The following is an 11,904-nucleotide window of genomic DNA, read 5'->3' as shown; positions in this document are numbered from 1 at the left end:
ACTACACCGGACCACAAGAAAAGGTTTCTCCATTTATTGAAAACCAACTAAAGTCTTCGGTCGCTCTTGAACCATTACAGGACCGAGTGAGGCATTGCCTTCCCACTGAACGCCTAGAAAAAGCAAATACCCAAGTTAAGTAGAGCACTTGAAGTGTCAAAAGCAATCTTAAAAGCAGCCACCTACCCCCAAAAGGAACAGCATTTCCACCATCAGGACCACATGTTGAGTCACAGCAACCACAAGCCTGGTGGTTCCCATCAGCAGCAAACCACCTGCAACAGGAAAAATCAGACACGGCACCTTCAACGTGTTCTTAAGTAGCATGAACATACCCGTTGGAAAAGGAACAGGATTTGCGGAGAGCATCACTGGGTGCAGAAGCAAGAGTGGCCTTCACAATACACGTTATGTAGATCTGCAAGAGACACAGGTAAGAGGTCACGAAACCAAAGCAGATGGGAAGAGACGTCAAATTCATTCAACACGTAGTACGTACAGAAGGACTGTATCCTCCCTGGAACATGAAGGACTCCAGCTGGAACCGGATCTGGTCTTCCTGGGTTCGAGGCATGAAGCGGGAGCTGGAAGTCGTAGCCTTGGCATCCACAAAGCACCTGATAAGAAGTGACAAAGAACTCAATGTCATCTGTAGCATCAAGTCACTAGAACTTACCCTAATTCTCAGGGACAAAGTTGTGAACGAGCAGCTGCATGCATCAAGTGCCATGACCCATGCTACGTTCCAATGTGGCTACTTACACATTGCCCTTAAAGTATGTACTCTTTTGCTGAAAAGGTACAGTTTTGGGTGTGGTAGAAGAGTAGGCAAGCACTCACGTCATACAATTGAATTGTTAACAGACCGGTCGTATAGTTACATTCACACTTTCACTAAACTGGCTTGTTCATCATCAGTTTCACTTAAAAGCCTCCACACTGCATTTCCTACCGTATTGAGATAAAAGTAGCAAGTCAATCTGCCAGCCATGGGTCCAAGCAGAGAAGTCTGCTTATTTTTGCATGAGCAAAGTTAATGGCCAAATGGGATTTTATAAAAAGGTTAGATAAACTCTCAGACATCGACACCATGCAAATAAATTCCTGGGTTTTTTTTTTTTTTTTCTACATGTACCTTAAGATATTTACACATCAGGCTGTCCTAGAACGGAACTAAATTCAATCTTGGGACCTTGTATTGACAATCTGATGTAGAAGCACAAATTCATTAAACATAACTAGGGTTAGAAACTATTCTTGGCCAGCCTAAGGGGTTCATACAATAAGAAACACTTCAAGATGTTGTCCTACTACCTTTGAACAGATTTTAATTTGGTTGGCATGGTTAAGAAATACCACTAAATGCTTGTTGCCAGGTTATGTGTGGATTAGTAACTAAACCCTTTATCTAAACTCCTATTTAACCATTAGCTGCACACATCCACCATGTTTGTGGTTAATTTTTACCCATTCATGTCTGCAGAGCTGAACCAAATCTTCCACCAAAGGGCAACGGATTGTTGGCATTAGCCAGTCGAGTTTGCACGGACCCACGCATCAAGAATCTGAAAGACCATGCAGGGACTTTTGGCATAGTGCTTTGGCATTTATTTTACTCGCATACCATTTAGGATATACATTATAAACATTGGGATGGTGAGTCTCAGGTGATGAGAAACTTACTAAGAGGAACTTAAAAAAAAAAACACCCCTTGATAGTTGACACCCCAATTCTCAGTGACCAAGTGGTCACGGAACAAACGCAAGAATAAAGTGACGTGACTCTACCCATGATTCTCAATGAAGGAATATCTCGGATGAGCATTCACATCAGGTACTTGGGTGGCCACACAGCTGTCCACAAACACACGCAGTGGGACGTGGTTGTACACCTTCACGGATGCCTCAATATTAATAACATCACCCAGAAAGTACAAGTTTGAAGGCCTCTGATAGGACCAGTCATCTGAAAGAGGAAAGAACAGTTTAGGCACAGCCTCATTCACACAGCTTAAGATCTAAAGAAACTGCACAAACCCATCATGAGCTTCAGGGAGAACATCAAGACTTCCACACCAAACTCCGTTGAGGCATAAGGGACCCAAGTTGGCCTCAAAGCATCACTGCTCACATTATAGAACCTGCAATTCAAGAACGGTACTAAATAAACGCTTCCAGTTGCAACACCACAATAAACGGTGCTGAAAATCACATCCGGTCACTTACCGTTGATAGTGGCACTGAACGCCAACAACTGCATGATCGGCACGAGTAATCGGAGTTCCAGCGAACGCCTCAGGAGTGTAGGTAAGAGCAAAGGTGTAGACAAGCTCATCCTCAGTCATCTGTAAGAGATTGAAATGGTTACCGTGAGGGTTCTCAGCTACTCTTAAAAGGTTTTAAAAAAAAAAGGGATTGGAAAGGTCCTGTGAATGTTGACATTATAACTGACAAAAAAAAAATTTTTGGTGTACAAATAATCCAGTAAGATTTAACAGTTCTTACCATCAGCACACTATTGCAGTCCTGTAGTTCATATTCAAAGATGAGCACCCTAGAGGCAGAGTCCTCACCGAAAACAGGACAGCCTCCCATAGACAAACCAGATGGCTGGATCAGTTGGCCATTGCTAAACAAATCCTTCTTTACCTCCACAAGAACCCGGTTCTCACCACACTGAACAGCCACACTACTGGGAGTCACGGGTTGCCTCAACTGGAAGTCCACTGCCAACTCACGGCGCACCTCTGGAACGATGGGAAACCTCCAGTCCAAAGGCTTGACTGGACCCTGCAACAGCTGCTTCTCCTGAAAACCAAGAGGCTCTTGCGCAAATCCTCTGGAGTCCAGACTCTGAAACTGAGAAGCCTTTTGCAAAGGGCTCAAGAATGCTTGAGAAGAAAGAGCAGGACCTCTGGAAGCTGGACCTGATTGCGGCTTCATGCTGCTTGGACTTTGACTGTGTCTCAAACTTCCCCATGCACTCCTCAAGTCAAATACCACCATCACAACCAACACGAACACACCTTGCAAAAGACCCATCCTGACCAGCTTTGACACAATAACCACCAGTGCTAGGCTTTGCCATTAAGTGCAGCTTTGAATTTAGGTGGCTCCTCCCCTTTCAGCTTAATTGATTACCTTTGATTCTCCTCTGGGCTTGTAGAGTTTATGCATCAGCAAATGAGAATGTTCTAGTGTCACTAGCCAATAGAAGGCTTGATATGGATCTGAGGTTTTCATCTACACTCATTCACAAGTTTACAATTAAACGTTGACAGTTTGTCTATGATAGACAGTTAATGTCATTTAAAAAGCACATAAGCTCACACCAACAAAAGAGATTATTCATAAATAATCTATTTTTAAGAGTTGTCTCGTACTACGCATTCGAGCTCAACACATGTGTTTTGACAAAAACCTTCCCCCCCATCTCCCTCTCAAACTGTCACCGGAGGCTTGAAACATTCACAAAGACCTGCTGAACATATGTCACGCTGTGTTGAATGCTGTATTTGTCTTGAAACCTAGAGATAGACATCTTATTATTAGAAACAAAAGGTGCAAAGTTGTAAGGTACCCTTCAAATTGCGCAAATTGAAATTGCGAATTGAAAATACGCCTAATGGAAATGCGTCAATTTCGCAAAAACGGCCGTTTATCGCAAAAAAAGTGTTTACGCTCGCATGAGGTGGTTTTTCAGGCAATGCGAAAAAGGATTAATTCGCAAAACTGCAATGGAAATGGCTTTTTCGCATTTACAGGTCACATGGCATAAGTAAAAAGTCATATGATCATTCTTCAACGTACTACCTCCAAGAAACACTTCATAAGTGGCTGCGCTCCAGTATAAGGGGCTTTACTATTAATGCTTAGACAATTTACATTGCACACGTCTGCGGTGCAGTGTGGCTCTGATACGGTCACTGAAGCTGATTACGGCCACTCAATGCTTGAGTTTATGTTTTTAAACAGTCTATAATATATTCCAGCCGCGCCACGCAAGTTTCTGAAGCGGCTCTCTTTGCTGCTTCCGTAAAGATACACGCATAAGCCTCCTTTGAATAAATATAGCCACAATCCATCAAAATCCCACCAAAATCTGTTGCCATGACTTGTCGCGAGAGGCAAAAGGTTAAGTTTTAGCCGTATAACATTGGTTAATGGAAACGCCGTCATTTCGCAATATTTTTTTATCGACATTCAGAAAATATCGCCAAAGTTTTGCGCAAATCTGTAATGGAAACGCGCCTACTGTTGACCTACACATCTTTAGTACAGTATGCCACTGCAGTAATTCTGTCGAGTGGAATTGAGTGAATGATGCAAGACTGGCAACAAATGATTTTGTTGAAACATATCTTTCTGTAGCTCAAACAATGCCAAGTTCATGGGTTTAATTCCCAGGAAATGCATTAAGAGGTCAAATGTACACCTTCCATTCAATGCTAGTCACTTTGGATAAAAGCATCTGTCAAATGCATAAATGCAAATATAAAATCTTTATCATAACTTGTTTAATGCAAAATTGGGAACAAATGATTTTTTAAACATACATTTTTGTAGCTCAAGGCCATGGGTTTGATTCCCTGCACTCCCATGAACTTTCCAAATGATTATATATGCAGTCTTTTTTTTTACTCAAATAATTGCAATACATGCCAAATGTGTAGCTTCTCACATCTGAAAAACACATTACAATAATTCACATCAATTATTGTCTCGTGAAGAGAAAAGGTGTGCGTTAAGAAACAAATCCATCATTAAGAAGTTTTTAACTTTAAACTGTTACTTCTGGCCAAAATATCCATAATGCTTGCTTGTAAAGAGTACTTGATCTGTGCATATTTCTATCCTGATTCAGATGAGACCACCTTTTCACTGGAGGTTGCTGGATATTTTGGCCAGAAGTAACAGTTTAAAATTAAAAACTTCTTAATGATGGATTTGTTTCTTAACGAATTCTTATGGATTATGGACTCAAGTTAAAACACCTTGATTCATTTATAACAAACACGGAGGTTTTTTGCTTCACAGGGCATTCATTGATGGACTGGAGTCGTGTGGCTTACTCATGGATTTTATTTTATCAAAAATACAACAAATTGCTGATCTTGTTTTAAACGGTTCTTGAAGAGTTAAAATGAGCCAATCATCCTAAACTGAAAATAATGATATTAATACTGAAACATGGCTCCAGGAGGTTAATAAAGGCCTTCTGAAGCAAATCAATGTGTATTTGGAATAGAAATATCCATATTTAAAACTTGATAAACCATAATCTTTAGCTTCCACTAACTGCTGTACGTGCGTCCATGAGAGAGTGGCGTTCCAGTAGCTGACGTAGGCACAGTGTAATCTCCAGTGAGAGGCAACAAACACAGACGCGCAGAGGAAAGAGCAAAACAAAACACCGGTCACGATTTAGAAGTACAAAAAGGATTTGTAGAGAAAAATGTCAGATGATCTTGATATAAGCCAAGAGACTGGTTTTCCTTTGCTAAAGGAAACTTTACTTCTGTAAACAAAACTTGGTTCTTGTGAGACTAACATTCTCACTGAAGCATGTGCTACATACATCATCGGCTGGAACGCCACACTTTTGAACACGTACTAGTTAGCTGGAGCTAGATAATAGATTTTATAAAATTCTAAACATGAATTATTTTTCATTTCAAATACTCATCAAGTCGCTTCAGGAGCCCTTTATTAACCCCCCCGATCTGTGTGGAGCACTTATGGGTGGACGCAGTTTATTGGACTTCAATTGAGTATCACCCATTCACTGCCATTATTAAGCTAGGAACAGGGAGGACATTTTTTTAAAGATAAAACCGATTGCATTCACATGAAAGTCATACACCTGGGATGTCTTAAGTAAATTATGGGGTAATTTTTATTGATTGGATTAATGCATCCTTTAATACCAGACAATATGGTTTCAATTTGTGTTGTGGTCAAAGATTAATTTTTTTATAACCAATCTACTGCACAAAAACCCTTGCAACAGTACATGTTCTGAGAGTTTGGCACACTGCATATAAAACTGAAGTGAGAAACTCCACTTTCCTGAATTTAAAATGCATGAGACCAGTAACCCAGCTGAAGGTGAAAAACTCCAAAAAGTGGGAAATTCAGGTGAAAACTGGAAATGTGCTTCTTTTAACATACATATTGATCTAAAAGTATGCATGTACCAGCAGGTCCCCACCCTGATCCTAAAGAATGTCAAGGCATATTGGAAAGCATATTTAAAAATGATAAATTCTATTTGGTGAATAAAGGAGAAATAAAACTACTCCTTTGCAGTTACTAACATTGCTTTCTATTACACAACATAAGATGCATACAAAATATTTGCAGTGCTTCAGGGAAGTGGGCGTTTAAGTACAACATTTGGGGCAGAACAATTTGTAGCATCACGGGCAATGGATTCCACTTAATTCTTTAAACTGATGTTAAACCAAGTTCACCGTAGGTCTGTCTTTAAAAGGTTAAGTTAATATTTCCTTACTGAGAAAAGGTAGCTTTTCCTTCTAGAAAGAGAAGGACTACCAGTTTCCCCACACTTGCAGCACATTCAAATCAGTTAAACTAGACAAAACGTTTTCCATTCATTGAAAACCAACTAAAGTCTTCTGTCGTTCTTGAACCATTACAGGACCGAGCGAGGCATTGCCGTCCCACTGAAAGCCTAGAAAAAGCAAATACCCAAGTTAAGTAGAGCACTTGAAGTGTCAAAAGCAATCTTAAAGCAGCTACCTACCCCCAAAAGGAGCAGCATTTCCTCCATCAGGACCACATGTTGAGTCACAGCAACCACAAGCCTGGTGGTTCCCATCAGCAGCAAGCCACCTGCAACAGGAAAAATCAGACACGGCACCTTCAACGTGTTCTTAAGTAGCATGAACATACCCGTTGGAAAAGGAACAGGATTTGCGGGGAGCGTCACTGGGTGCAGAAGCAAGAGTGGCCTTCACAATAAACGTTATGTAGATCTGCAAGAGACACAGGTAAGAGGTCACAAAACCAAAGCAGATGGGAAGAGAAGTCGAATTCATTCAACACGTAGTACTTACAGAAGGACTGTATCCTCCCTGGAACATGAAGGACTCCAGCTGGAACCGGATCTGGTCTTCCTGGGTTCGAGGCATGAAGGGAGAGCTGGAAGCCGTAGCATCCACAAAGCACCTGATAAGAAGTGACAAAGAACTCATGGTCATCTCAATGCTATAGAGTCACTAGACCTCACCCTAATTCTCAGGGACAAAGTTGTGAAAGAGCAGCTGCATGCATCAAGTGCCATGACCCGTGCTGCGTTCCAATGTGGCTACTTACTCGATGCCCTTAAAGTACGTACCCTTTTGCTGAAAAGGTACGGTTTTGGGTGTGTGGTAGAAGAGTAGGCAAGCTTTGGGACAAGCTCTCACATCATACAATTGAATCGTTAACGGACTTCTCCATTGCATACTTACACGCACCCTTTCACTAAACTGGCCTGTTCATAATCACGTTTCACTTAACCTCCACATTGCATTTCCTACCGTATTGAGAGAGTAGTACGTTGATCTGCCAGCCATGGGTCTACACGGAGAACTCTGCGTATTTATACATGAGCAAAGTTAATGGCCAAACGGATGTTTATAAAAGGTTAGATAAACTGTCAGACAAAGTCTGAAACTTCCTGCATAACAGGGTTTCTTGAACACTAAATCTTTACAAACAGTTGACAATAGACAGACCATACAATTAAATAAATTTTTTTTTTTAAAGGTGTACCTTACAATTCTTTTGTACATCAGGCTGTCCTAGAACTGAATACTCAATTCAATCTTGGGACCTTGTATTGACAATCTGATGTAGAACCACAAATTCATTATACAACGCAAGACTAGGTTTAGAAACCATATTCTTGGCCAACATTAAGGGGTACTTATGCTAAGATATAACCCTTCAAGATGTTGTCCTACTATTTTGAACAGATTTTAATGGTTGGCTTTAAGAAATACCACTAAATGCTTGTTGCCAGGTTAAGTGTGGATTAGTAACTAAATCCTTTATCTAAACTCCTATTTAACCTTTAGCCGCACATCCACCATGTTTGTGGTTTAATTTTATTATTTCCATGTTTGTAGATCTGAACCAAATCTTTCACCACAGGGAAACGGATTGTTGGCAATATTAGCCAGTTGTGTACACGGACCCACACGTCAAATCTGAAATAGACCATCCGGGGACTTGGCATACAACGCTTATTGTACTCGCGTACTATTTAGGACGGACATTATGAACATTGGGATGGTGATTCTCAGGGGATGAGAAACAGCACTTACCAAGAGGAACTTGGGAAAAAAAACCTTGTCACATGATAGTTGACTCACCCTAATTCTCAGTGGCCAAGTGGTCACGGAACAAACTCAAACTCTAGAGCAGTGGGTTTCAAACCAGTCCTGCAAGCACCCCTAGCACCTCACATTTTGTATGTCTCCTTATATCTGACACCCATTTCAGGTCTTGCAGTCTCTACTAATGAGCTGGTGAGTTGAATCAGGTGTGATAGATGAGGGAGATACAGAAAATGTGCAGTGTTGGGGGTGCTCGCAAGACCAGTTTGAAAACCACTGCTCTAGAGAATAAAGTGACGCGACTACCCATGATTCTCAATGAAGGAATATCTCGGATGAGCATTCACATCAGGTACTTGGGTGGCCACACAGCTGTCCACAAACACACACAGTGGGACGTGGTTGTACACCTTCACAGATGCCTCAATATTTATAACGTCACCCAGGAAGTACAAGTTTGAAGGCCTCTGATAGGACCAGTCATCTGCAAGAGGAAAGAACGGCTTAGGCACAGCCTCATTCACACAGCTTAAGATCTAAAGAAACAGCACAAACCCATCATGACCTTCAGGGAGAACATCAAGACTTCCTCGCCAAACTCAGTTGAGGCATAAGGGACCCAAGTTGGCCTCAAAGCATTATTGCTCACATTATAGAACCTGCAGTTCAAGGGAGGTACCAAATAAACGCTCTTCCAGTTGCAACACCACAATAGACAGTGCTGAAAATCACATCCGGTCACTTACCTTTGATAGTGGCACGGACCACCAACAACTGCATGATCGGCACGGGTAATCGGAGTTCCAGCGAACACCTCAGGAGTGTAGGTAAGAGCAAAGGTGTAGACAAGCTCATCCTCAGTCATCTGTAAGAGATTGAAGTGGTTACCGTGAAGATTCTCAACGACACTTAAAACGCTAAAAAAATTAAAAAAAAAAGCTTCAGCAGCCATGCCATAGCACTACTTCTGGTTCCCCAAAGCAGCTTTTAGTGAGCGGTTCAAGAAAACAAAAACCACTATAGGATTGGAAAGGTCCTGTGAATGTTGAACGTTCAAGTTACAATTGACAAAACTATTTTTGGAGTACAAATAATCCAGTAAGACTTGGCAGTTCTTACCATGAGCACACTATTGCAGTCCTATAGTTCATATTCAAAGAGGAGCACCCTAGAGGCAGAGTCCTCACCGACAACAGGACAGCCTCCCATAGACAAACCAGATGTGCTGGATCAGTTGGCCATTGCTAAACAAATCCTTCTTACCCTCTACAAGAACACGGTTCTCACCGCATTGAACAGCCACACTACTGGGAGTCACGGGTTGCCTCAACTTGAAGTCCACTACCAACTCACTTTGCACCTCTGGAACGATGGGAAACCTCCAATCCAAAGGCTTGACTGGACCCTGCAACAGCTGCTTCTCCTGAAAACCAAGAGGCTCTTGCGCAAATCCTCTGGAGTCCAGACTCTGAAACTGAGAAGCCTTTTACAAAGGGCTCAAGAATGCTTAAGAAAGAGCATAAGACCACACAAATAAAATAGATTATTCATAAATAATCTATTTTTAAGAGTTTTTAGTATATTATTGGAACACATTTGGAAAAATGTAGCATTCCATCACTTGCTCAGCAATGGATCATCTGCAGTGAATGGGTGGCATCAGAATTAGAGTCCAAACAGCCTTCATCAAACAGTGACAACTTCATGGGTTCAATTCCCAGGTAATGCAAGAACTGATAAAATGTACACTTTTAATGCAATGTAAGTCTCTTTATATAAAAGCATCTGTCAAATGCATACATGTAAATGTAAAATCTTTATCATTTGTTGTTTGATGCAAAACTGGCAACAACTTATTTAGTTTAAACAACACCTTCCCCAGGTGAAAAAGACGTAGTATTAAATGTATTAAAAATATACTTCAATCAATCACTTGAAATTCAAGTAGTATGTTTATAATACATTTGTATTCCCAACATGCTTATTTGAAGTGCAATAAAATATATTGAATTGCATTTTAATATATTTCTAAAAAGTATACTAGAAATACTTTTGTATTAAATATATGCTTAGTTATACTTCTAAGAAATATGCTAAACAGAAGCATACTTTTAATGTATTTATAAAAAGTATACTAGAAATACTTTGGTAATAAATATATTTTTAGTTACACTTTTAAGGAATATGCTAAACACAAGAATACTTTTAGTGACTTTTTAGTGTATTTACAGAAAACATAATTATGTTACCCTTACTTAAAGTATATTTTATGTCTACTTTGTGTAAGAACATAACAAAATTATCTTGGTTCGTATGATTATGAGCTCACCCCAGAGAGCTTCGCATATAAAATATGATGTGTGTGCAAATGTCTCTTGAATGTGAATATAAGTCTAAATTTAAACAGTATTAAATAGAGCGGTCGCCGATCGTGTCTCTTTAGGGCACTTGGAGGAAACCACACAATTCATATGGATTACTTTGGCGATGTTTTTTTTGCGATTTCAACTTTTTGAAACGTAAACATCTTTGGTGAATCTTCTTTCATCGGAGGGACATACATCTCTCAGATTTTTATTAAAGGAGTTATATGATGCTGCTAAAAAGAACATCATTTTGTGTATTTGGTGTAATGAAATGTGTTTATGCGGTTTAAAGTAAAAAAAACACATTATTTTCCACATACTGTACACATACTGAAACGTGTCGATTTTTACAAAGCTCATCGGTCTGAAAAAGGGAGGTGTGCTGTGATTGGCCAGCTATCCAGTGCACCCCAGAGAGCTTCGCATATAAAATATGATGTGTGTGCAAATGTCTCTTGAATGTGAATATAAGTCTAAATTTAAACAGTATTAAATAGAGCGGTCGCCGATCGTGTCTCTTTAGGGCACTTGGAGGAAACCACACAATTCATATGGATTACTTTGAAAATGTAACTTTTTGAAATGTGAACATCTTTGGTGAATCTTCTTTCATCGGAGGGACATAAATCTGTCAGATTTTTATTACAATATCGCAGCTTTTCTTTTGAAGATGAACGAAAGTCTTACATGGTTTGGAGCATCTTAAGGGTGAGTGATGACAGAATTCAAATTGTTTTGGGGGAACTATGAAATGAATTAGAAAATATAACGTTAGCGGTATGTTCTTATTTGTACCAGCTTCTGCAAGCGTGTATGGCGTCTGACTTTTGGAACCTCACTGTGACTTCAGGTAAGATTTAATTAACGTTATTTGTCTGTGCCAGTCGTGTTTTTGACACATGCATTGGCAGAAAAAAATAAATAAAATAAAATGAGTCATTATAACATGTACAACATTAACATTCTTTTATTTGCAAAATGAAGGTGTTTATTTATTTATTTCTGATTTCCTGAACAATTTGGCTTCATTGTAACGAGGTTAATGATCTTTGAAAAACCATGATTATGAACATACAATTACTTTGTCTTGAGCTGATAAGCCAACTGTGGTAGTGTTCGCTGATTGGTGTTTATATTTGTTCAAGCTTGACAACCTTATCGCCTTTATTTTCTAATATATATTTCTCATTACA

The 11,904-nt window shown here is 39.9% G+C and overlaps 1 protein-coding gene and 1 pseudogene across 1 annotated transcript; both read right to left on the bottom strand.

Annotated features, from left to right (window-relative positions):
• Positions 1–19: 19 nt before the first annotated feature.
• Positions 20–3,070, bottom strand: LOC107594088 (zona pellucida sperm-binding protein 3-like). The gene is made up of 8 exons (XM_016284043.1): positions 2,506–3,070; positions 2,227–2,345; positions 2,038–2,141; positions 1,789–1,966; positions 500–617; positions 336–418; positions 187–275; positions 20–113 (listed from the first exon to the last, which is right to left on the bottom strand). The coding sequence occupies exons 1-8, from the start codon at positions 3,040–3,042 to the stop codon at positions 34–36; spliced, it is 1,308 nt and encodes a 435-aa protein (XP_016139529.1). The 5' UTR covers positions 3,043–3,070; the 3' UTR covers positions 20–33.
• A 3,544-nt stretch (positions 3,071–6,614) lies between these two features.
• Positions 6,615–10,051, bottom strand: LOC107594126 (zona pellucida sperm-binding protein 3-like; annotated as a pseudogene).
• Positions 10,052–11,904: the final 1,853 nt, after the last annotated feature.

The sequence above is a fragment of the Sinocyclocheilus grahami genome, unplaced genomic scaffold (genome assembly GCF_001515645.1).
Source record: "Sinocyclocheilus grahami isolate Dianchi unplaced genomic scaffold, SAMN03320097.WGS_v1.1 scaffold179.1, whole genome shotgun sequence".
NCBI classification, from domain to species: Eukaryota; Metazoa; Chordata; class Actinopteri; order Cypriniformes; family Cyprinidae; genus Sinocyclocheilus; species Sinocyclocheilus grahami.
The sequence above is the reverse complement of the archived record's forward strand: the minus strand, read 5'-3'. Positions and strand labels throughout refer to the sequence as shown.

Excerpts from the sequence above, each read along its gene's own strand:
- LOC107594088 (XM_016284043.1), bottom strand. The coding sequence starts at position 3,042 with ATGGGTCTTTTGCAAGGTGTGTTCGTGTTGGTTGTGATGGTGGTATTT. Across the intron at positions 618-1,788 it reads TCCTTCATTGAGAATCATGG|GTGCTTTGTGGATGCCAAGG; the intron begins GTAGAGTCACGT and ends ACTTCTTATCAG. Across the intron at positions 114-186 it reads AAATGCTGTTCCTTTTGGGG|GCGTTCAGTGGGAAGGCAAT; the intron begins GTAGGTGGCTGC and ends TGCTTTTTCTAG.